This window comes from Rhipicephalus sanguineus, chromosome 4 (assembly GCF_013339695.2).
Source record: "Rhipicephalus sanguineus isolate Rsan-2018 chromosome 4, BIME_Rsan_1.4, whole genome shotgun sequence".
Taxonomy (NCBI): Eukaryota; Metazoa; Arthropoda; class Arachnida; order Ixodida; family Ixodidae; genus Rhipicephalus; species Rhipicephalus sanguineus.
In genome coordinates this window covers 121,510,911-121,537,758 of record NC_051179.1, presented here as the reverse complement: position 1 = coordinate 121,537,758, position 26,848 = coordinate 121,510,911, and the positions used below count along the sequence as shown (strand labels likewise).

General features: G+C 48.7%; 1 protein-coding gene across 1 annotated transcript in view; it reads right to left on the bottom strand.

The window, feature by feature from the left end:
• The window catches only part of LOC119388969 (uncharacterized), a 39,003-nt gene extending 16,077 nt beyond the window's left edge, over positions 1 to 22,926 (bottom strand). The window contains exons 1-2 of the mRNA XM_037656294.2: positions 22,810 to 22,926; positions 17,442 to 17,574 (exon numbers count right to left, since the gene is read on the bottom strand). Of these exons, the coding sequence (XP_037512222.1) occupies positions 17,442 to 17,560 (119 nt within the window). The 5' untranslated portion in view covers positions 17,561 to 17,574; positions 22,810 to 22,926. The remainder of the gene's footprint in view (positions 1 to 17,441; positions 17,575 to 22,809) is intronic.
• Between the last annotated feature and the right edge of the window lie 3,922 nt (positions 22,927 to 26,848).

Below are 26,848 nucleotides of genomic sequence, written 5' to 3'. Positions count from 1 at the left end.
AGTGCGGGGTTGTAGCTGCGCATGGCAGCCTCCCACAGCTCCTGACTATTTAATTGTTTACGAAGGCTCTGGGGAGGGGACTGACTTTTGCATTGCCACATAATGTGGTGAAGGTCCGCTCGCCTGACAGAACAAAACTTGCAGTGCGAATTAGAGTACATTCCGGGGTAAATTTTGTGGCGTAAGGCAGGGGAATGAAAAGTGCAGGTTTGGAGTCTACGCCATAGAACCTCGCGCCTGCGTGAGGACGGACGTAGTAAAGGCGGGAGGGTTTGGCGACCTAGGCGGTAATGCCCGCAAATGTCGTGGTACGTAACCAATCTGTCTTTAGAGGTAAATGCAGGAGGGAGATTATTGGTTTCTGAAGCGTCCCCTATAGCCTAGCCTGCGCTCGGATCGTGAAAGCTCGAGCGCTTGCATGAGCCGCTTCATTACCAATTGGGCCTGCGTGAGCTGGTGTCCAGATTAATGTAACAATTTGGGATGGTGGATTACGAGAGAGAGTGGCTAGGGCTGTCCTACAAACCCTACCCGCTCCGAAGTTGTATATGACAGTTTTTGGGTCACTTACAATGAGAGACGAATTAGCAATTGTTGCGGCGAGTGCCACCGCGGCCTCCTCCGCCTCCTCCGAAGACGAGGCTCGAATGGATGCTGCCGTTACAACACTGCCAGTGGAGTTAACAACCGATAAGGCGAATTTCTGTCCACACGGATACTCTGCGGCGTCGATATAGACCACATCTTTGGAGTTAAAGAACTTTTTCTGTAGAGATTTAGCTCGTTGTTGCCCTCTATGCTCGTGATGAACAGGATGCATATTTTTAGGGAGAGGAGGGATATCAAAATTATCATGAATCTGGTGGGAAATATTAAATTTCTCTTTGGTCATCGGTGCTGGGATAATATTTAGGGAGTTTAAAATATGTCTACCAGTGTGGGTGTTCGATAAGCGTTGGTACTGAGCTGTCAGGTGGGCTTCTGCGAGCTCACTAAAGGTATTCAAGGTGCCTGTAGCCAAAGGTTTCTATGTAGAGGCTGTACTTGGCACTCCAAGGGCAAACTTGTATAGCGTGCGTATCAGTGAATTAACCTTATCTTCCTCAGGCCTTGTGCGGACAACTTTTCTTGGCAATAAAGGGAAAGCTACAGAGCCACAATGCACGTATCCTACCGCTAATGAATGTAGTCCCACAATTGCGTCCGTATTTTCTGCGTGAGATATATAAAATGCTCCTTCATTTTCTACATGTAGCTTTTTCAGTCGGAACGCAGCGCACACAAGTGAGGCATTTGCATTTCTTTTACTTTACACGTTGTCACTTTGCGTTTTTGCGTGCGTGAGGAAGTCGCTCCTTTTACCCGTAAGTTACACGCTAAGCAGCGTTTGCGTCGTGATGCAACGCTAGCCATCACTTTCCACGGCGTTACGAGACGCGCGCCAAACAGGACTACTTCGCGTAGATGTACATGTGCAGACGCTCCGCCCCCGTAGCTTTCCCTTCATTGCCAAGAAAGTTGTCCGCGAGTATAGCACATGAGCGGAAGCTCCGCCCCCGTAGCTTTCCCTTCATTGCCAAGAAAAGTTGTCCGCGAGTATAGCACATGAGCGGAAGCTCCGCCCCCGTAGCTTTCCCTTCATTGCCAAGAAAGTTGTCCGCGAGTATAGCACATGAGCGGAAGCTCCGCCCCCGTAGCTTTCCCTTCATTGCCAAGAAAGTTGTCCGCGAGTATAGCACATGAGCGGAAGCTCCGCCCCCGTAGCTTTCCCTTCATTGCCAAGAAAAGTTGTCCGCGAGTATAGCACATGAGCGGAAGCTCCGCCCCCGTAGCTTTCCCTTCATTGCCAAGAAAAGTTGTAACGTACAACGCTGGCAGCGTCCCTGAGACACCCAGCTTGATGGCCGCGTTTCAACCGGCGTACTTCTGTCACAATGCATACCACAAAAAACGCAGTAAGCGAAGCCAAGAGGCTACAACCGGTCCCAGTGCTTACACAATAGGCTGCGTTCATCGGCACCGACGCCTGTGCTGCCGCATCTACGCGAACCACGGTAACGCCGGATTCCAAGAGCCACAAGACTGCGTCGTCGTTGCAGTCGGCCGCGCTTGTTGCTGCTCCCACCGGATCGGCTCCTGTGATAGTCAGTGGAAATTCCGATCCTGCTGACAAGTCCATTTTCAAGAGGTGCGTTCATCTCGCCCCTACAGTTCTGCCCACCACGATTCCGGCTGACGACTCTTCGACGGAAATTGACTTCACTGCGTGCCAAGGCAACGATGATCATACGTCATACCCCGAAAACAGTTGAAGCCCCGTTAGTGTAAACCGGAAACGTGCCTCAACCGCCTGACCCCGCACCGAGCTCACCACCGTAGGAATCCAAATTCCACCTGGGACACTGACACCCGAACTGCTTCTGTACGACTTGCTTGCTTCCATCATCTCCGCCGCCAGTCTCTCGCCCCAGTGTGGAGGTCATCCTTCAGACCAAGCTATCTCAGAGACTTGTGTTGCTGTAAACACACTCCCCTCTCACTGCCCACCTCCCACTCTCTCTCACGAATCTTGAGCTTAACGGTAAGCTCGTCACCATCAAGCCATCCCAGTCCTGCGATATCGCGCCTCGGCGTCACACGCAACTTCGGTGCTCATTTCACATTATCTCAGCTCTTGCAACACCTAGAATATTTTAATACTGAAATGCTCGCGCTGGATGACCGCACTGCTCAGCTCGAACCTGACAGCACAACTCTGGGCCGTCCAGCGTGCCGAGGAAGCCGCTTCGAGACAAGGTCTCGGAAGCGCGTCCGCGGTGGGTGCCCAGGCCCACTAAAAAGACGCCGGATTCAAATCTCATTGATTTGACAATTAAGTTTCCTTTCCGTCGCTGCACATATGACGCGTTCCAGTGAATGCGTGCCCATAACATTTCCTGGAACCCCATCCCTCGCTTTGTATATTCTAGTGAAGCTTCTATTTGTAAAGGCGTTTATTGGACGGCACTCGGCGACGATGCACAAAGGCGACAGTCAAGACGGGGCACAGACTCCGAGCACGAGCAGCGTTCTCTCAGAAAAAAGTCGAAGAAGAGGAACCACTAGTAGGCGCTGGCGAGGACGACCCATTATAGAGTTCCAACGCTACGCTAAAATTACCCCGGGTACGAAGGGGGAGCGGCCTGGCGACCTAGCAGCATCTCACCATGGGCAGGTCATGGTAGGCCTTGAGGCGCTCCACGCTGACAATGTCGGCCCCGCGACGGCTCATGTCCGAAGATGGTTCAAGGGGTTCGATCAGATAGTTGACCGGGGATGTGCGTTCGCGACACGGTAGAAGTCTTCGTATTTGGGCAGTAGTTTTGACGAGACGCCAGTTGCAGTGGCAGGGACCGAGAGCCGTACGAGCGCTCCAGGTAGGAATGGGAGATGTGGTGGTGTCGCCGCGAAGTGGTGAAGTGGACCGCGAAGTGGCGAAAGGAGAAGTGGTGCTGTCACGGCGAATGCTCTGCCGCCGCTCTTGTTCATGTGTAGTACAGGTCTTTGCAAGCTCGCTGCACACCTCAGCAAATCGTACGGCAGAAGGACGCCAGGTCCTCCACGATTCTGACCAACATTAGAGACGGGGCTGCTTCCGAGCCGGATGAGCTTCCTCTCATCGTGAGTCAGTTCGTCAGTGCCGAGGAGGTGGCCCGTTTTGTCCCCAATGCCGAGCGACCGTACTACTCCAACGAACCTGTGAACGAGTATAACGTCACGTTGGCCAAGACAGACGCCGGTCCAAAGGAGATTGTAGCCAAGGACGAGATGAGGGAATGGCGAAGCCAAGACGACCGGCTTCGTATGACATTGAGAATTGTAAACATAACCAGTACCGAGCTCGGTAACATGCTTGGCAAGATTGTGCTGTCGGTCGGGCGCCCGTACATGCCAACCACCAACATCGATGCGCTCGACGGGCTTGTAAACGGCTCAGTCGGAGTTTCGAAACTGTGTGAAGAGGAACCTGATATCGACTTTCCGAGGCGAGTCTTGATAAAATTCGATACGCCCGGGACCGACCGGATTGCTGCTCTGAAAGCCAGGTCTACCACCGACGATGCTCGACGTCGAGGCCATGTGATCGAGGTCGATTGGGTCCCGATTGAGCCGAGGGTTGTCTCGGTAACGTTAAACAGAAAGGAAGAAGAGGTCGTGAGACGCAAGCAATATTCTTTGAGCCAGGCCTGACGGTCCATAAGCCGGAGTGTGGGGCGGACGCGAATGTTGTCTGCGACTACGACAAGAAGCACACGCAGAAGCTTGTGTACATCGTGCTAAGCCATTGCACAAACTTTGCAAACCTATACCTAACCAGTCCGGAGGGAAGTTTCATCATGGTACCACCAACGCTGATGCCAGTCTTGCCGCAGAGTTTGAGCGACTCAAGAAGTACACGCCACAGACAGCTACTCGAGAGTGACGGACTGCGTACGACCGGGTTCGTGCGGACGAGTGTACCGTTGCCTTTGCAAACTTTAGGTCGTTGCAGCATCATGCAGCAGACGTGAATCTCTACGAGCTTCGGCGCAACGCCACTTTCATCTCCTTCACCGAGACTTGGAAGAGCCTGCCGTACGCTTACAATGAAGTGAAGTTTATTTTCCCTTTCATACAAAGGAGGAAGCCTGGGCTAAAGCTTCGAACGCCTGACGAAAGTCTTGGCTCCCTTTACAGTCTGACGTCAGAAAACAAATGACATATGACATAGTAAATGCAAAAATCAGCTCCACCTGCAATCCTAACATAATGCAGTTACTAAGCTTGCAGCAGTGCTGTTATACAAATGGTGTTATACAAAACACAAACCAGAGTGGAGTGAATATTTCTTTCTTTCCTTCCTAAATGTCTTTAATGAAACGTCAAAATCAAGATTTGTCGGCGTTTTATTAATAGCCGCAGTGATCTGATAATTTAATTTATGTTTGCAATAGTACGCGTCTTAGGGACCCGGTGGATTTGCTTTTGAAAATGGTATGCGTCATTAGACAAAATATTGTTTTCAGTGTGTAATTGATTGGTCTTAATATGCTGCTACAGTTGAAAGAGGTAGTCTTGATTCGCTTTAAGTACATCGTAACTACCGAAAATTAGCAAGCTGGAAAGACCGCTGGGTCTGCCACAGTAACTATGAATGCACCGCAAAGCTCTCTTTTGAAGTACCAGCAGTTTCTGATAGTAGTCGTAGTTGTCCCCCATACGATAATACACTACGCGTACTTAGACGGCTGAAACGACGATTGCAGATGCCCCCGATACTTGCTCATTTTGACGAATAGGCCGATAAGGAAATTCACACCGATGAAAGCAGCATAGGACTCGGCGCCGTCCTTGTGCAGAAGGCTCACGGACTGGAAAGGGTAATCAGTTTGCTAGCCGATCGCTATCCAAGGCAGAAGCCAACTATTCCACAACGGAAAAGGGGTGTCTTGCCATCATCTTGGCTACGTCAAAGTTTCGCACCTACCTCTATGGCAGGCGCTTCAAAGTTGTAAGCGACCACCACGCCTTGTGTTGGTTGGTGGCTAATCAGAAGGACCGTTCAGGTCGCCTCGCACAGTGGAGTCTGAGGCTTCAAGAATTGGACATGACCATCGTTTATAAGTCCGGAAGAAAGCGCTCTGACAAGGACTGCCTGTCTCGTGCCCCCGTCGACCCACCGCAGCAGGACGACCAGGATGAAGAATGCTTCTTGGGAACCATAAGTGCCGACGACTTCGCCGAACGACCGCGAGCCGACGTTGAACTCAGGGGCCTTGTGAAATACCTCGAGGACAGGACCGGCGTTGTTCCGAATGCATTCACGCGGGGACTGGCGTCGTTTTTCTTGCGCAACGACGTTCTCCTAAAGAAGAACTGCTCGTCGCTTCGAGGCGATTGCCTTCTCGTGGTGCCCTCGGCATTACGACCAGAGGTCCTCCAGGCTCTGCACGACGACCCGACGGCTGGACACCTCGGTGTTCCCCGCACGCTCGCAAGAATACAGGAAAAGTACTACTGGCCGCGTCTTGTCGACGACGTCGCTCGCTGCGTCAGCGACGCAAGACACGGCCGACTAGGCCAGCCGGACTTCTGGAGCCTATCCAGCCACCTGGACGGCCGTTCCAGCAAATCGCGATGGGCTTACTGGGGCCGTTTCCGACGTCGAATTCCGGAAATAAATGGATCGTCGTAGCTAGCGACTACCTCACCCGCTACGCCGAGACAAGGGCCCTGCCCAAAGGCAGTGCTGCTGAGGCAGCCAAGTTCTTCGTTGAGAACAGCGTCCTGCGTCACGGCGCCCCAGAGGTCCTTATTACTGACAGAGGTACGGCCTTTACAGCGGACCTAACTCAGGCGATCTTGTGATACAGCCAGACAAGCCACCGGCGGACCGCCGCCTACCACCCACAGATCAAATGCCTCACCGAGCGTCTAAATAAGACCATCGCTGATATGCTGGCCATGTACGTTGACGCCGAGCACAAGACGTGGGATGCCATCCTTCCGTACGTGACCTTCGCATACAACACGGCCGCAAAAGAAACGACGCAGATGATGCCATACAAGTTGGTGTACGGAAGGAGCCCAGCAACGACGCTTGATGCAATGCTGCCAAATGTCACCGACGAAGACAATCTGGAAGTCGCCGCTTATTTCCAACGCGCCGAAGAAGCCCGACAGCTCGACCGCCTGCGCATCAAGAACCAGCAGAGGGTCGAGAGCCGTCACTATAATCTTCGACAACTCCATATGGAATACCAACCCGTTGACTTTGTGTGAGTCTGAACGCCGATACGTCGACGGGGACTTACCGAGAAGCTTCTTGATGATACTTCAGGCCATACAAGGTGCCCTAGACTACAAGGTTATCCCGGAGGGCATTACCAACTCTCAACGGCGCCGCGCACGACCTGAATTCGTCCATGTCGTGCGCCTTAAGCCATTTGTTGCTTGTTAGCGAACCTAAGACTGTACTTTTCCCTTTATTATTGTACTTTATTTCTGTATCCGCTTCCATCTTATGTTTAAGCATCAGGACGATGCCTTTTCAGAGGGGGGCAATTCCACACGCGCTGCTTTCTTTCTGTTTTATGTTACCGCCCCCTTGCACGTGTTACTACTGCCTTGCGCAAGCCACGCCAGAATATCTTGGAACGTTCGAGATAACTTTAGGATCCTGTGTTAACCCCTATATGCCCAGTGTCCTACATGTAGGAGGCTTCTTTGATGTGCTTTAAAATCGCTACTTCTTTAGGTGAAGACTCGAGCCATTTATAGCAAATGAAGCAGGTGTCTGCCGAAACATGTGCTGTAGCCTACACATTGCTTGCCCTTAATATTACCGCGTACAGACTTCATCTGGGCGAACGTGTACTCTGTACGGGAGAGACCCTGGAGCGGAGGATAGCCTAAGTTAGACGCTTTCCTTTTCTTCAAATTATTGAAACGATCTCGCCATTCCAGCACCATTCGTGCTAAAAGTAATTTAGTAGCAGTGAACACAGTATTGCCCGTAATTGCAAATACACAACTTGGGCTCATTTCCACGAGAAAAAAACTCGGCGCAAAAAGCGCTGCAAAACTGTGTTGCACTTACCTGACAGTAAATGAATATTTTGTACGTTTGTTCAGGGAACAAATCCCCCGTTCGCGAATAAAAATATTTCTTTGCTCAATTTTTCCGAGTATGGGCATATATGGGTTAAGATTGAGCGTGGAAACGGGAACAGCTGAGTCTATCCTGAAATTAACGCGGCCACCAGTGATAAAGCTGGGATGTTCGAAGTCGCATGTATAAATGCCGATGCGCCTTAACGCAGAGAAGTTTGTCGACGCTCTCTTCGCCGCTATCAGTGTAAGCGTGTGTCGCTTGTGGCTTGACTTCTCGTTTGTCGGGCACAGGTTCGCCCAAATAAAAAGTTTCGTCTTGAACCTGCCGACTGCTGCCTGCGTCCACGTCACGACACCGTGACAATGTACAAGTGCATAATACATCTGCAGTGTGAACCACACGGGTTCCACACTAGCTACTTTGTAGAAACAGCCAACACTTTTACATCTTTCAGGTGCTAATTTTGATACATGTGTGTTCCAGGAAAGGTTCTTGTGGAACCAGACACCCGAGAAATTTAATACAATGAACCTCATGTATTCTTACGCGTCCAAATTTAATGTTGACGCTGTAGAAGTCAGCAGTAATAATTAGCCTAAAAATAATGTATCTAAGCTCGGATAAATTTAAGGAAAACATGTTGCATTGCAGCCATGATTGTAAGTTACCTAAGTACCTGTTTAACATAGCCTGCGCTTGCGCGAGAGATTTGGCTGCAAAGAATATGTTCGTATCATCAGCATACATAATCATGTCATGAGAACCTGGTAGTTTGGCGATGTTATTGATATATACTAAAAAAAATTACACCATTTCCCGCCACGGAGTAAGATAAGAGAGGAGCGCCGACTCCGCCGCCGCCCCACGCATTCACCCGGGACAAACCGTGCAACGCAGGACGCGGCGGTCTAACTCATTCCTTTGCTCTCCCCCTCCGCTCCTCTTCACGCTTTCGCGCATGCTTTCTCCTCTCCCGGCGCTTATCACAACGCGTTGCGCCATCTGTCGAAGCGCATAGAAATCATTCAACACCTGCGCTCATGAGCGCATGCGCCAATTGGAGGAAGACGGCGGCGGCGGTGGCATGGTGGCAGGGAATCGTCTGCGCGGAGCGTGTCGTCTGCTAGAAACCCGTTCGCTCGGCATTCTCAATAAGACAAAAAAACGCGTACGTATGCGTACTGGTAATAAATATGAAATAAAAACATCGTACCGCTTTTTATACACATATGCAAAACATTGTAACATATCTTCAGTGAAAGCAGACGAAAAATTATGCTGAACAAAAACGGCAGAGCAGAAGTACACTTGTTTTCCACGTCTGGACGTCTGCGCGGTAGTGTTGGTTGGACATTTTCGTGTTACACCCTTTGTTTAGCGTGTCTGCAGTGTGCTCATTCATACTCGAAAAAAAGAAGGTGTCTTTGTACTTGTGTGTGAAGACATTGTTGGGTATTGGGTGTCTCAGCTTGCGGCTGCATCTGCGCAGAGCTGGTATAGACGGAGCGGACAAGGCAACGGTGAGTTAAGGCAAATTTATATACGTGTAAACAGAGGCGTTACATATTCGGCACTGGGGTCGACAGCTTATGGCGCTCGTACTCAGGTGCGACGACGACCCGGGATTTCTTCGTTCGCTGCTTCCCCTCTCCGCGCAGCTTGGTTTCTTATAGCCTGGCCGATTCCTTGCATCAGCCAGTAGTTCGAAGCTTCCAATCAGGAACCGCCGTTAGTCGCTGGCTGGAATCGGATCCGTGGATGAGAGGGCTTGCCGCACGTTGCGTGAGAAATTTCCGTCGGTTGCGTCAGAAGCATCGCGGGAGTTGCCGGTGGTTGCATGGCACCTCGCTGGTGTTGTCGCTGGTTGCATCAGACAGTCTATCGATGTTGACACCATTTGCGTCAGACGTTATACCAGCTTGAATGCCTTGCCGAAGCAATGAAGTTTGGGTTGGGAGCCCTGGCATAACAACATGGAGCAACCGGACAGGAGGCAATGAAGTGTTTTGTTCCTAGCTGTAAATGTGGTTACGGCAAAGGGTGAGAGAAGATTCCGCTCTTCGTGGCCCTATCTGCGACAAAAGCTATGCGCTCTACAGAAAAGAATTGGTAGCAGGCGTGCAGCATGCACGGAGCAGACGACAACACGGATAGGCATACACCCGCGAACGCGGCTAAGCACGCGTCCGCGCCGTTGCTATAGCAACGGCTGACGGAGTCCCCGCCCGTGGCTCTGCTCGAGGACGGCGTCTCTCCTACGCGGCTTTTCTCCATTCGTAGCGCCATCTGGCAAACACGCCGCGAAGCATCAAGTGGCGTTGCAAAATGTGTCCCTTCCAGGAGAGCGGAGTCGGCGCTCCTGTCTATCTTACTCCGTGTTTCCCGCTAAAGGGGACCATGAGGCGATGCGAAGCCGGAGCACTTGCACGATCGCGTTCCGTTGGCGTTCTTTGGGCATGCTACCGACCTCGCGTCGTGGAACGCGAAGAGGACCGCTACGCGCGTCTTGTCTTCCCTCTAGCCTGGCCGTTAATTCTCACAGGACGAGTGGGGAACGCAGTCGGCAGGCGTGCGAGAGGGGGGCAGCGTAGGAGAGAGAGGGGGAGGGGCCAGGCATGCGCTGGTGCTCATCGCGGCGTTGCGCAGGAGAGAATTTCGGCATGTCTAGCCCGCGTTTCAGAGAAAGAGAGGAAAGGGGTAGGGGAGAGGGGAAGTGGAGAGGGGGAGGGGAGAAGGGACGGTGGAGAGTGGGTAAGGGGAAAGGGGAAGTGGAGAGGGGGAGGGTATGCGCATGCGCAGTAAGGGTGGTCACGCCGCACACCACCACCACCACCACCGGATTGAACTCCGCCATAAGATACTTCGCATCTAAAAACGCCAGGCCTGCGCGGAAAGCGCAGCACAGTCACAGCGAAAGCTCGAAGAGCGGCATTTCTAGAGCCCGTTATAAACTCTCTTGTGGCTACTAATACAACTATACTAGCAACGTACCCACTACACCACAAACGATAATTTTTGTGAAGTTGGAAGCACCCACCACGACATTACTCGTCATTCTGCGGAGAAGCGAGGTACCATCTTTAAGGCATTATGTGCAGTTTCTTGATGCAAGGACTGATGACGATGAAGAATTATGACTGAGCCTTTTGTAATCGGTTGGAAGCTCTAAATGACCCACTAGTTACGTAATTCGCATTGTGTGACGCCAGGTCGTTATTTCATTCTCCCACCACACTTTATAACATACGCTAACGTGAGAAAGAGATAGAGAAAGGGAAATAAGTTTATGGAGACCCTGAGGAAATGCATCATGGGAGCCTTATGGGCTTCCTTGGCAACCAATAGAAGTGCACTTGCGCGGAACCCACTACGCTATAAATCATAATTTTTGTGAACGAAGAAAGCAGCCACTATGCAATTTTTCGTCATTCTGCGCAGAACCGTGGTATCTGCTAAACACCAGTAAGGCATTATGTTCACTTGATTGATGCTATGGTTAATGACGATGAAGAATTATGGCAGACCCCTTTGTAACGGATTGGGAGCATTCAACAACTCACTCGTTGCACAATTCGCATTGTGTGACGCCTGGTTACAGAATTCGCATTGTGTGACACTTGGTTGTTATTTTACTCTTCTGCCACGCTGCATTACATATGTTAATGTGGTTCCTCCCCGACAGAAAGACTGTATAGGGTCTTTTTGCAAGGCAGTTTCAAGCACCGGCATGGCTCAGAGGTTGAATACTGGGTTCCCACGCAGAGGGCCCAGGTTCGAACCTCGTTCCATCCTGGAATTTTTTTCTTATTTCGTTTTTTTTTTTTTCGAGCGATAGTGGTTACGGACACCGGCGGTGGCGGCGGCGGACAACTACGGCGTCAAAAATGGTCGGTGAAATGATCTCATAACAGCTTTCGCTGTAATAATAGTGGCCCTAATATAGAGGCCTTAGAGGCTCCGCAAATGACAGTCGGTTAGATGTAACATCATTCAACCGTACGTATTGCACCTTATCGCGTAAATAATCCTGCACTAAGTTAAGTTTAACACCACGTACACCATAATAATTTAACTTTTGTAAGAGGATATTGTCGCGGTTCAACGTAAGCAGACCACCGAGACGTTGAGTCCGAGAACCGACGGCGTGTTTTTATGCAGCAGCCAAGAGCAAAGACATGAAACAAAAGCACGTCGTCTTCTTTTGCCAGTGTCCCTTTTTCACGAGACTGTTGGCGCGCACATCGTCTTCGTTCTCTGTCTATTTCGAGCGCGGCATTTGCCTCCCCTTAAAAGAGCATCGCCCCGATGCTATAGCTGAGCCAGTCATTCGCGCATAAAGTCACTTCGTACAAGCGACGGTGCTTCGTAGAGTCACTCGCTGACGTATGGTTTAATATTGTGCTGTACGTAGTCAAACGCCTTTCGAAAATCGAAGAACATAGCAAGAGTGCAGTGCTTGTGCTCTATATCTTCAAGTATTTTGTGTTTAATAACGAGTAGAGAGTGCTCTGTGGATATAGACGGCTACGTCTGCATTGCCGACGAAGAGAATTTGAATCGGGCTGCAGTTGGGGTTAGCGTTTACTCCAGGGTTGGAGACGATGTACGGGGGTGGTTTAATAACGAGTAGAGAGTGCTCTGTGGATAGAGACGGCTACGTCTGCATTGCCGACGAAGAGAATTTGAATCGGGCTGCAGTTGGGGTTAGCGTTTACTCCAGGGTTGGAGACGATGTACGGGGGTGGTCAAAAATTCCCAGGCCGCAACGCCCGGCCGCGGAGCAGCGGCTCGCTGCTATCGGGGCGCTGTCATCACAATCACGCCTTGGCGCACGCTGGTGTCCAGCGTGTGCGTGGAGGGGGGGGGGGAGGAGGGGGGGGGGTATCCCTCTCTCTTTGTTGCTCTCCTTGATAAGGCTCCGACCGTGTTCGTATGCAGCGAATTGGCCTGCACAGACGGCTGAGAGAGCCACCGCAGTGAAAATGGAAAGTTAAACGCACGATATTTTCCAAGAAGCCCAAAACCACGGTAATGTATATGGCGTCTAGCTAAATGTGGCCGCAATCCTGATGCGTCAGTTTTCCGGAAGACTGCCGCCTCGCTACACGCTGCACGGTAGTAAAACATCGAAGAGCCGTGGGTGAGAGAACATGACGCACCAAGTTTATACGTCGGTTTCTTATCAAGGAGAGCGAGGAAAGGAGATAGAGATGCATCCCCCCCCCTCCCCCCACGCACACGCTCGACGCCAGCGTGCGCCAAGGCGTGATTACGATCACAGCGCCCCGATAACAGCGAGCCGCTTCTCCGCGGCCGGGCGTTGCGGCCTGGGAACTTTTGACCACCCCTGTACCTGTCGATGCGATTGAGCTTGCGCGGGAAGGCTTTGGCTATATACGGCTTCACGGATCGGTCACGCTAGTCGTGATGTACATTTCGCCTCACGCCACACGCAACGAAGTCACGCGATTTCTGAGTACGAAACTCCAGAAGTTTCACGAGCGGGGTCACCTACTTCTCGTGGGTGACATTAATGTGGAAATTGTCAAGAAGAAATGGCTCGTCGAGTACGTGCCTAGCTCGTTTGGTTTGGCCTGCTTTTCGCAGAAGTAGGGATGCCTACCCAGAACGGGCCGTGGGACTTGCATAGACTTGATCTTCGCTAATTCTGACACCGAGAGCCTGACCGAACTTTTCAAACCATCGCCTTTCTACCGCAGTGACCATAAGGCCGTCTTGGCCACGACTTCCGAGAAGCCTGCTTGGGACTGCAGTACGCTTCGAGACGATTCTTGGATGCGTGATTACGTGTGTGCTGCGTCTTGCTTCGAAAATGCACAAGTGCGACGACGTGGGGCCTCGGTCCAACGGCCGGATGAGATAGTGGAAATCTACAACGCCGACGACGACGAGGATGGCGAGGATCTACCCTTCCTTCAGCCAGGTCCGACGATGAAGATCGTGGCGACGATGACTAGTACTGGAGAAGCACTGTACGTAATAAATGCACTGTACGTACTGTAACACTTGCTTTCCAATTACCTCAACTCACTTTGCGAGTTGATTTAAGGTCCTTGTATCAAACTTCGGACCAGCTGTCACATCTAAAAAGAACGTGGGCAGCTTGCACTAGACGCGCAAAGTTGAGCCACATCGGAGCTGGTGGTCTCCTAGCTAGTCCCGGCTCTCGCTGGCCACTCCTTGCTGCTACTGGCGCTTGAGAAAGGCCGTGGAATGGAGGGGAGATCGAGGTGGAGAACCGACCGGTACGGAAAAGCTGGTTGGACTAGATGTGAGTTTCGTAAGAGTAAAACTTAATAAATCTTGGCAATAGTTAGCAAAACGTAGTAGAACTTAGCAAAACCTACCAACGACTTAGCACAACCTAGCAATACCTTAGCACAACCTAGCAACAACTTAGCGAAAACCTAGCAAAAACTTAGCAAAACCCAGCAAAATGTAGCAACACTTCGCAAAAGCTAGAAACAACTTAGCAAAACCTAGGAACAACTAATGAAAACCTAGCAAACCCTAGCAACAAGGAAGCAACAAAGAAGCATGCCTCGGCCTTTGTGCGGTGTGTGAAAGAAGTAGTGCACGACATACCGCTGACTTGAAGAAAGTCGCCCTTCACTCACAACACTTACATAGGGCAAACAGGCCGCTGCCTTAATGACCAGTTAAGGGAGCATGCGCAAAATTTAAGGAATGTTGTCGGTGCCCCCCTCCCTGCAGAAAGTGCACGTGTGTACCGATGCTTCGTGAAGCCAAGATTCTAGGTAGAAGCCGGAACAAATCAGCCTGTGAACTCTGGGAGGCGCGTCATATAAAGAACAAAGGAACTCATTGTGTTAGCGACATGTCCATCTCCCTTTATAACAGCGAGATGAGGTTTTTTGGTGCAACATGTTTGTAGCCTGACAAGTGGTCTTGTCTAACTGTGCGCTCGGCCCGTCTACGCATCATCTTGCTTTACGTTTCATTGCAACCCATTGTAATAAGCCGGTTGTGAGCAGCGCCTGTGCTGTGGCCTTTCGTGTGTTCGTCCTTTTAGCGCTAAAATGAACAGTACAACATCACTTTCAGTGCAGAGACATTATGTTTATGTGCGGCTGACGTAACAAGAAATGAAGTGCAGCATCTGATCTGTCAACGTAGCAGGTGACATCAGCGTCATACCGGGAGGAACTTCGTGCCGATTTTCTCTGCGTTTCATGAGTAAAAATACGAAACGAGATGAACGAAGCAGATATCTGCAAATATGGGCAAGCTACAATTTTACCACATGGAATTTTGTGGCCATGAGGCTGCCTCTACGTTTCCGCTACAAAAGTACCCGCATCTTGTTATTGAAGAAAGGTGGTTGACGGTGAAAATTTTCCTCTGATTCTGTCTCCCACTAGCTGCATAATTCACGTGTAATTGGGGATCTCCTTTATATTTCAGCGCACAATTAAAAAATTGGAATGCCTGATTTTGATCCAATGCTCTATCCGCGGCAATGGTGCGAGCCGGTGGAGGGCCCTAGCTGTTATACGATTCAGTACAGGCAACCGGGATATAATTTCTGGAGTTTTACGTGCCATAACCACAACATGATTATGAGGTACGCCATAGTCGCGGGCTCCAAAAATGTTGACCACCTGAAGTGCTTCAGCGTACACCTACATCTAATACACGAGCCTCTAGCATTTAGCCTCTATCGAGGTGCGACTGCCGCGGTCGGGATCGAGCCCCGATCTTTTGGGCAGACGATCTTAACTACGTTACTACCGCGTAGGCTAAGATGTTTAACAATAAAGCGTTCTAATATTATGATGGTCTGGTCATATTGAAATAGCCATGGCTAAATATGATAGAAGAAGACTGCACTCTTCCCCTTCCTCCTCCTCCTCTACGCATTGTCAAACAAGCCCGTCTCTTTCGTTGGAAAGGTGAGGGAACAAATGAAGAAACTGGCAGATCCCACGCAATGTGGGAATCGATATAATGCGAAGCAGCCAGCAAAGAGCTGCATATATCGTCTTGTTTGTCATTGAGGCAAACGAAGTCATTCATGTCGTGACATCCAATTCACTATATATCGCAAGTTTGTCATAAATGCATGCATGTACAATCTGGTATATGCCGTGCTAATGAAACGTATATTCTGACACACACACACACACACACACACACACACACACACACACACACACACACACACACACACACACACACACATATATATATATATATATATATATATATATATATATATATATATATATATATATATATATATATATATATATATATACGATCCGTGATGTGCTATTTATGTTCGTCACGCACTCCTGTCACGCCATACCAATTTTGGTATATATCCAGTTACCAAAACGTTCGCGAGCGCACAATGAGCGTGACGCATAAATCGTGCCCTACATGACATGCGTGTCATGATTTTCATGTTAACTCGTGTGTCATTTATGTTCGTCACACAGTCACGGCACGCCATACCAAATTTAGTGTATATCAAGTTAGCGAAAGGGCCGCCAGCGCACCATGAGCGTGGCACGGAAGTCATGCTGTACATGACACGCCTGTCATGATTTTCGTATTTACTCCCGTTATTTTTGGTCGTCACACAGTCACGTCGCGGAATACCAATTTTGGCGTATATCGAGCTAGCCAAACGTCCGCCGGCGCACCATGAGCGTGGCACGTAAGTCATGCTGTATATGACACACGTGTCACGATTTTCATATTAACTTCTGTTATTTATGTTCGCCATACACTCTTGTGAAGCCATACCAATTTTGGTGTATATCAAATTAACGAAACGGCCGCAAGAGCACCAAGACTTTGGCATGTAAATCATGTTGTTCATGACATGCACGTCATGATTTTCATGTTATGACCTGTCATTTAGGTTCGCCTTACAGTCATATTACGCCATACCAATTTTGGTGTACATCCTATGAACGAAACGACCAGGAGGGCACAAAGTCGTAGGCGGCTAGATAGATAGATAGATAGATAGATAGATAGATAGATAGATAGATAGATAGATAGATAGATAGATAGATAGATAGATAGATAGATAGATAGATAGATAGATAGATAGACAGACAGACAGACAGACAGACAGACAGACAGACAGACAGACAGACAGATAGATAGATAGATAGATAGATAGATAGATAGATAGATAGATAGATAGATAGATAGATAGATAGATAGATAGATAGATAGATAGATAGATAGATAGATAGATAGATAGATAGATAGATAGATAGATAGATAGATAGATAGATAGATAGATAGATAGATAGATAGATAGATAGATAGATAGATAGATAGATAGATAGATAGATACGTTCGAAGTCGCAGAAGTTCGCTAAGAAATGCTTGGCATTTAAAAAATGAGGAACTGAAGAGCTCATATCTTAATAAGGCTGTTAGCGTACAGGCGACGAATTCTCGTACAGGCCTAGTGCGTCGTGCATAAATGTCTTATATATAATGAACTGAGACGTCCCTTTAGGCAGTCGCCGACTGTGCAGTTTGCCTTTCTGTAAATTATAAAAATAATTATTTACTTTGCTACGTATATTAGCTACTGTTATATAAGTACCAGCCACTTCATTTTACCGATAACTGCACGGCTTTAAGTCGTTGTAATTTATTCCAATAACCTGCCTTCTGAAATCCTTGGTCCTGAGGCACCACAGATGAATATGAACGCAATCTAAAAGTCTCAAGTGATGCGCGTAATTCACACACATTGCTTCGGCATAGTAACTGACAAATAGAGCTGCTCACTCACTCGTATGCACTGGGAGTGAGGGTCAAAGGGGTGGCTTCGCCGGACGGTGTGACGGAGCGGGCTTGTTTCATGCCGGCGGCCATGGCCACTGGGCCGTTGTCTCCCATCGCGATCTCCATGGCTGTCTACGGCGCTGGACATCAAGGGTCGTAGAAATGCACAGGGAAGCATTATAAGTATACGTAAGCACAGCGATGTATACATCCCCAGAATATCGGGACACGTGCACATCGCGCCAACTCTCGGCGACGGCCGCGCGCCCACCCGTAACCGAACTGCAAATAGGCGAAAAAAATAATAATAATCATACCATACGTACAAAGCTATCTAAACTGACTCACGATTACATATACACGTCGATTACACGTCGACGATTACATTGCACGTCGTGTGAGACGGACTGGAACATATCTGGTAAAATTCTAGCAACGTGCTGCAAATTACGTAGATTCCCAAAACATCTAGAAACATTATCTCTCATGAATCATTTATGGGTTGTGTTGACATGTTTTTGGAACACAGGCACTTCGTAGCACGATACTGCAATTGAACCGGAATATTACTGTGGGCCTGAAGTATATATAACCATAACTCTATTTCATAACCACATTTGTTCTTCAGATACATTTTTTTAGCCTATCTATTCCCCCTTCAGTTACAGCGGCGTGCGCGGCCACCACCTAGAGGTCCCTAGACATCCACCTGTCTCAACATCTTGGTTATGATGATATCAACACGTGCTATATAAATGTAGAGATACATTTGCACCGTCGCGTGAACACGCATGTTTCCACTACGAAATAAGACTGACCCATTATGCATAACTGATATTGTACTTGCAAGGCAGCGCTTTGCCAGTGCGACGCAAGGTGAGATGTGTGCACTGTAGTCGCAGCCCCATTCGTCGGGCTGACGTAAGTTTCACTGCGAAATTCCAATGTGGCGCAAGAAGCATCGGCGAACCCTCCCACAGTGCAGACTTCTTGCCTCAATTATTTTATTACCCATGGACGTATTTAAATCGATCGGAGCGGAGTCGCTTTGCTATATTGCATGCGCAGCTAAACAAAAGAGCAACGGAGCTTGTATCAGAAACTATTGGCCCCGACTGCTCTATGGTGCGCCAAAGGCGGCTAGAACTCGTGTCCTTGCATCTCTGCTCCCTCAAAATGTTGAACCATATAACGCCGCATACGTCAACCGAAAGGATAAGTAGTCGCAATTTCATCTTTTCCATGTGTCATTTACAGCCGCACTGCGCACATGTGCACAGAAAGCTCAGAGAGCGTAAGTTAATTCACTTGCTTAAATGGAGGCACCAAACTTTCTGAATGTCATTTGACGAATGTCCATGGAAAGTCAAGTCCAATGGAAACTGCGTTTAAAATGATGTAGAATATAAACAGGCTTTAAGAGCAACTGGCGTTCTCTGGTTAGCAAAATTGGTTGTTTCGTCGGCACAGGTATACATAAACCGAGACAGATGTTTTTAGGCAGGTATAGATACGCGTTAAACTTACATAAACAAAACTAAATGAATCTGAATGCGAACGTGAATGTCCAGCGATGCTGTATCAAACACAACACATGCTGATGGGAGGGGGGTATGTTTTATTATTACGTTAGAGTAATGGTATTGATAATCGCTTTGTGGTCGCTATGGTAGACCGTGATTTGTTCTGCGACCATTTTCAGCAAGACGAATTTGTTTCTGTCGTCGAGCCTTGTATGCACGCTGTTCTTCTGGTGAACTTAATTTCCGTGGTCTACCCATGGCAGTCTTAGAATGAACTGATTGAGTTGCTAGATGGGTCTCCCCTTTATATATATATATATATATATATATATATATATATATATATATATATATATATATATATATATATATATATATATATGTATGTATGTATATATGAATGCGGGAAACACACGCGGGGAGAAGGAAGGGCCGTCTGACGTCATTCGAAGCTCTCGTGCCAAGCGCAAAGCAGCTGCAACCTATTCTTTACCGGGAACGCGAGGGAGGGTGTTCCCATTGTTCACAGGCACCTTATCATTCAGCATGCGGTTTTGATGCTTGTTTTGTGGTTTTCTTTATTGAAACGAATGCTGAGCTCTATGCTGTCTGCCTGATTGCGAAGAAAGATATGTCGTTTCCCTGAAATTGTTGGAGGGCCCCTAAATCACCCAGAGGTCGAAATTTAGTTGTGGCGTTGTAGTTGTGCACGAGTCTACAGCGAACGCGTTCGTCGGCTTGTCTGTCCACCTCTCCTAATGCCCTTCCTCGGCGTCCGAGGTGAAAACGCAAGGGCCGCGCGCATCTGCTAGCAAAGGAGCACGCGAGCGCGAGCGTCTGTTGGTGCTTTAGAGAGGAGGAGGATACAACTTTATTGACGCCATGAAATGGGTCAGGTGAGGGGGGGGGAATGGATGCAGGGAAAAGGTAGCCGATGGACCCTCGGGCCGCTTTAGGTGGCCGAAAGTCCTTGCACTTCGGCGACCCCCATGGCCCAGCACACTATCCGGAGTTGGTCGTCCGGTCGTGAGCTGCGCAAAGCAGCCTCCCATCGCTCCTGTCTCTCAGCCCCCTCAAAGGGGGGATTTGGCTTGTTTGGACAATGGCGGTACATGTGATTAAAGTCGGCTCGCGGACTCGAGCAGAGACGACAATGGGGTAAGGCGTCACCCTGATGAATTTGGGAATTGACGAAGTGGGATATTAAAGTGCCCGTTTGGAGTCGGCGCCAAACGATTTGCTCAGCCTGGGACAGCGATTTATGGGCTGGTGGGTAGATCATGCGGGAATTGCGGTAATGTAAAGTAATTTCATGATAGGTGAGTAGGAATTCCCGCGCGCTGCGAAAGGAAGGCAGACCGTCCACTGCCCGGTTGACGAGAGCTCGGGCTTGCTCACGGGCGGCTGCATTCCCGGGATGTCCACAATGCGCTAGAACCCACAAAATAGTGATTATTCGTTTAGGAGGTGGAACGAATTGTAGGATACGGTAGGCAAGTGCATGAATTCGACGCATAGCAAAGTTACGAATGGCCGTTTTTGAGTCGGAGAATATATACTCCGCCTGGGTGTTAGCAATAGCTAAAGCGATCGCAGCTTCTTCCGCCTCGATTGGTTGAGCGACTCGGTCGAAAGTGGCGCAACAGAGTAGCTTGTGGGCATTATCTGAGACCGCCACTGCGAAGGCAGGCCGATGGGAGTATTCTGCGGCATCTACATAAGCGACAGGGGTCGAAGATGCGTAGCGCTTGTGAAGCAAACTAGCCCTGGCCATTCTCCGGTCGTGATTATGGGTTGGATGGGTATTTTTGGGCAACGGTGGGATGAAGAGACTGTCGCTAACGCACTCGGGGGGTGAATTCGTGGGGGTGGTGCAGCCTAAGAGGTTGATTTTGAGGCGCTGAAGGAGCAGCCTTCCTGTTTCGGACTGGGAAAGACGAGTATAATGCCTAATGAGGTGTGCTTCGACTAATTCATGAATGGCGTTATGCACACCCAACTGGAGCAGTTTGCTCGTGGCGGTACTCTTAGGAAGGTGCATAGCAGTTTTATATGCTGTGCGGATGAGGCGATCTACTTTATCTCTCGAGAGAGATGAAAGGTGCAGATAAGGGAGGCAATAAGTCATTTTACAGAGGCAGAATGCTTGTACAAGGCGGCGCGTGTCTGCTTCACGCATGCCCCTGTGGCGATTAGAAATCCTCTTTATGAGGGCGGATATATTCTGCACCGACCTCCGTATCGCACCTATAGCTATGGAATTGGAGCCGTTATTGGAAATGTGGAGGCCTAGAACTCTGATGTTGTTTACCTGAGGGATGAGTTGATCATCCAGATATATTGATATTGCCGGAGGAAAAGGGTCTTTGGGGCGAATGAGAAGAAGTTCTGATTTAGGAGCTGAGCAGCTGAGGCCGATGCTCCGCGCGTGTTCTTGTACCGTTTTTGTTACTCTTTGGAGAGTGTATTCGACTGTGCCACAGTTGCCCGTGGTGGTCCAAAGCGTGATGTCATCGGCGTACAGTGAGTGTTGTAGGGCCGGTATGGTCGATAATTTTTGCGCGAGGGGGATTAGAGTTATATTAAAAAGGAAAGGAGAGAGGACGGCCCGTTGAGGAGTGCCCCTACTGCCGAGGATGAAGGTCGGGGATTTAACCGATCCTAGGTGAATCTACACGGTTCTGTTCGATAAAAAGGCTGTAACATATTGACAAGTGCGCGAACCCACGTTTAGCAGACTGAGATTTTGGAGAATAGCTGGGGCGTGTCGTACATTGTCGAATGCTTTAGTCAAGTCGAGTGTCAAGTCGAGTGACCTCATCACAGAACATACCGCTAATCTTGTGTCTCAACAATGGACGCAGTTATGCAATAGGCTCGACGGAAGCCTTCAATTTAAGAAAACGCGGTCCTTCCTACGTCATCTATTAGAACCATCAAAAGCGAAGACGGAAACTAGCAAACTTATCACACGACTGGTTCACCTAACGAAGCAACGAGGTCAGGACATAGTACAAACCCTAATTGAAACATACTTTCCGAGGCACGCGACCGAATCCATGTCGGAATACGGAGGCCTTCCCAACCGAGAATTAGACCGCCCCATAACGGAGGCAGAGGTGTGCGCAGCGTTACATCAGCTGCGCACCACCTCAGCGACCGGCCCTGATCGCGTCACTAACAAATAATTACGCAATCTGGACGCAGAGTCAGTTAAGGTCCTAACTGAGTATTTTAACCAGCACTGGAACCAAGGCGCATTGCCTCCCCAGTGGAAACATGCAAAGGTTACATTCATCACAAAGCCAGGCAAACCGCTCTTCAATCGTCTAAACAGATTCATGGAGGAAAATCACCTTTTCCCTCCTACCATGTTTGGATTCAGGGCAGGGCTGCTTTAGAGACCTGGTGCTTTGTTTTAAGTTCACTGAGAAGAGTTCCGGAGTAGAGGTGTATAACTTCGCTGTAAAAAAATCAAAGGACAAGCGCTCGCGCATTGCCTTAGTCTAGCGTGTAAGGTTTGCGCTTTTTATACCTCATTACGTGAATGGACTAGCTCAGCAACGCATTCTTGTAAGGGTTTTATTGCAGTGGAGCTCCTCAGGACGAACGAGTCCATAATTTAATTGAGGCGGCCATGGAGTCACTGTCACAAGACGATCGGCCCAGTGTGGTTTTGCATTTTCTGTGGCGTCGGCACACCTTACGCCGTCTACGTCGTCTGCCTCGTTTAAATTCCAGACGCACGCTAGGGTTCAGTTAAGCTTGCGCTTCTGCTAAAAGGCTCCTCGCATGCGAATGTTTCTGATCCAGAGAAATGAAAGAACGATTCCTACACAGCGTGATAATTACCTGCGAAAGCGGCGCAGCAGACGGACATACGGCGAACCGGTCTCCTTGTCCAGCAGTGTATCGCACGGGTGGACTTGGATGCACATCGACGATCGTCGAGGCTCGAACGAAGAGCGGTTGGTTGGTTGGTCCTCAGTTACTTGGCGCAACCCACCACGGGGGATCGGCCATGAAACAGGCGGTACCTTATTTTAGAAATTAAATTGTTTTACAATACGAATAAGTTTAGGAATGAATGTTTTAAAAAATTAGATTCACTGGTACAATCCAGATGTTAAAAAAAAAAAAAAAAACATTTGAATAGGTCACGGGCAGGCCACCCGTGACGCATGCAGCGCGCGCCGCTTCTTCTTCTTCTTGATGGTGATGATAATAGCACAAATTTATGACGCCTACCCACATATGGGGCAGGCCGATGATGATCAAAGCTTTATTTCTCCCAAGAACCTGGTGACAGGATGAAGCTTACCAGTTGAATTGTTGTGCTAAAAAGTGGAACGGGAAACCAAAACAAACAAACATTCGCGCTGGAGGCAAAATGCTGATGAGGCAGCGGAGCCAATGGTCTTGGCTTTTGCTGTGTTGCTGAGTTTTGCAAATTTTGTCATTCTTTCTTCCTGTATTTCTTGCTTCTTCTCTCTGCCTTTTTTTTTTCTTTTTTCCTCTGCTTAATAAATGCGAAGCATTTCTTAGCGAACCTCTGGCACTTTGAGCATTTCTATCTACGTATCTATCTATCTATCTATCTATCTATCTAGCCGCCTACGTCTGGGCGCCCTCAAGATCGCCTCCTTAACATGGTATAGACCAAAATTTGCATGGGAGGGTAAGAGGATTTGACGAATATGACTGCCGGTTCATGACATAAATAACGTTAAAATCCTGTCGCGTACGTCGTCAAACCCTTTCCACTGGACACGTGCGGCACATACCCGTTTACCACGGGCCGCGGTGTACGGGTATGCGCCACAGGTGATTGACAGTTTATGTCTACCCAGGAACGGCGAGAACAGACATTGGTAACTTAAATGCTAGAGAGTTAAGTAAAACCAACATCGGCAGCCTTGACACAACGAATGGACATAATGAAAATTAGGATCCCAGCAGGAATCGAACCCAAGAATTCTGCGTGGCAATCAGGTATTCTACCACTAAGCCACGCCAGGTCTATAAATTGGTTTGGAAAAACAGCCTACGCAGGCGTAATATCGGTGCAACGTCAATTGTGGTTGTGGGGCTGGCTATCTAATTTTACAAGAAAGCAATAAACACTACATGATACTCCTACGATGTGTACTCCTACGATACGGGCGTCATATCAGATTGACGTCTGTAGTTCCAGTGTTGGCTCCGCTTTTATAGCAGTCTAATAAACATTACGTTTGTATTCCTATGATTCAGCAAGCTATATTGAAGCATTGCTCGACCCCGGAGGAATACATTAACGAAAGTCACATGTGATGTCCACATCACCGCACCGTAAAGTGCATATTTGAAGTCTAAGGCGCGAATAAGACACGGACGAAGAATAGGAACGCACACACGGAGCGCCTTATCTGCGACTTAAACTTCAAATATGTTAAACCAACAAGCCCAATCTGCCATTCTTGCATCGTAAAGTGCACTTCGTCCACCAGAACGACGAAGTGTCTTCTTCATTTCTTAAGAGGCTGGGCGATGGCCTCATGCTGACCGAGGATGATGTCAGATTGATTGACAGCCATTTGTAGACTAGGCTACGTAGGCCACATACGCCCAGGTAGTGTACGAATAGGAAAAACACCATCCACTGATGTTGGTCTAGGTAGCACTATCCAGGCCTACCAGCCTCGACGGCCTATGCCTCACCAACGTGGAAGGTGGCTTCAGGTTCCGACATGTCGCCGGCTCTGTCGACAGACAATTTGTCGACGAAATGACTGAGGCATCCACGAATTCCAACAGCTATACTATACCACATACTTCAATACATATGGACCCCTCTTCACCACGGTCACGACCGGATCCTATAACAACTCATGACCAGCTGCTGGTGCTCACTGATCACGGTGATGATGCCCTTGTTCAAGAACTGTCAAGAACTTCTTGCACACATGCACACGGGTTCGTGAAACGCGCGTGCGTTCTCGGGACACGTATAAGCACTACATATCAGCTTACCGCTTCTGGTGTTGGTAATACCCACGTTGTCATTGGCAGCGTTATCCAACCGTAAACAATTGCTTATATAACACATATGCAGCTCTTCAACATATATATGTGTGCGTATAAAATATATACAAATCTTTAGCGTCATTTTGTAACGTGTCGCTCAGTAAAAAAAGTTACGCCACAGTCACCTACCCGCCGCACGCTTCGCATAACATCGACTCCCACGGTACGTGGGATCTGCCGAATTTTTTCAATTTACTGATTTCTCTCCCTCTATTTCTTTCTTTTTCTTGCTCTTAATATCTTTCTTCCTCTTTCATCCCTTTCTTTCGCTCTGTATATATATCTCGTCTGCTTCTTCCTTCTTTCCATCTTTTTCCCTCTCTATCTCTCACTTTATTTTTTTCTCTTTCTTTGATTCTCTCTCTTTCACTCTTTCTCATTCTTTATTTTCTAAGCTTCACTCCCCCCTCTCGTCCTTCCCCTACTCCTCACCCTCACTTCCCCTTCCCACCCCCTTGCTGCTCTATACTATACCATACCATACTATACTATACTATACCATACCATACTATACTATACATACCATACTATACTATACTATACGATACCATACTATACTATACTGTACCATACTATACTATACTATACGATACCATACTATACCACACTATGCTATACCATACTATGCTATACTATACTATACCATACTATACCATACTATACCATACTATAGTATGCACCACAAAGAAGTAACCAGCGTGAAAGTTGTTAGTTCGCGCTCTTCCTGTGCTTACCTGTGCGTTCTCTTCGTGTGTCCTTTGCGCTTGAGCAGCGCGATGCAAGTTTCGATCTGCTTGCCGTTCTTCGTGTGACATTCAAATTTGTTTCTATCACATTCATAGCTTCGCCCATGCGGCGAAGTGTTTTTTATAAGTATGAGTTTTATTTTTAATTATATTCAATCAAATCTTGTTTTCAAATAAATTAAAAAGAAAACGTGTAGGAGCCTAAGCAGCCAATAGTTGGCAAAGTCAGTTTCGAAGTGTAACCGGTAGGTATAGGCTCTAGCATATTTCTAGATAATATGTCATCCGGTTTAACAGTCAAATTAAAATGATAGCAGTTCTTTTTTAGATGCGAAGTATCTTATGGCGGAGTTCAATCCGGTGGTGGTGGTGGTGTGCGGCGTGACCACCCTTACTGCGCATGCGCATACCCTCCCCCTCTCCCCTCCCCTTACCACTTACCTTCTCCCCTCCCCCTCTCCACTTTCCCTCTCCCCTCCCCTTTCCACTCTTCCTCTGAAACGCGAGCTAGACATGCCGAAATTCGCTCCTGCGCAAAGCCGCGATGAGCACCAACGCATGCGCGTCCCCTCCCCCTATCTCTCCTCTCCTACGCTGCCCCCCTCTCGCACGCCTGCCGACTGCGTTCGGGGGTCTCCGCTCGCCGCGATGGACGGTCACGTTTTCGCGGAGCTCCGTCGTGGGACCAGCTACTCGTAGCAGCGTAAATATCTCTCCTTTTTCCCCAGTCATTTTTGTTTATACAGAGTTATTTAACACGCGCCTGAGCGTTTCTTATTTTATATTTTCTTGAACCGCGCCCAGTGCGCAGCCGTTCTTAGGGCTTCAAGGCCATCAAATGTAGATCCCCCACCATAGCCTATCTTGTATCCATCTTTCATGATGGCAGACGACCTTCCACCGGGATTTCCCCCGTGCTACTCACTGAGTGGTGATTTAAACCACTCGAAAACGTACGAGCTCCTCATGAAAGAGGCTGCCAACCTCGTACGCGAGCAAGCAACTCAGGAGCCATGGCGTCTCAGCCCTCCCCGCATCTCTCCAGTCCGCACCAACCGCACTCGCGCGCGGCAACTAAA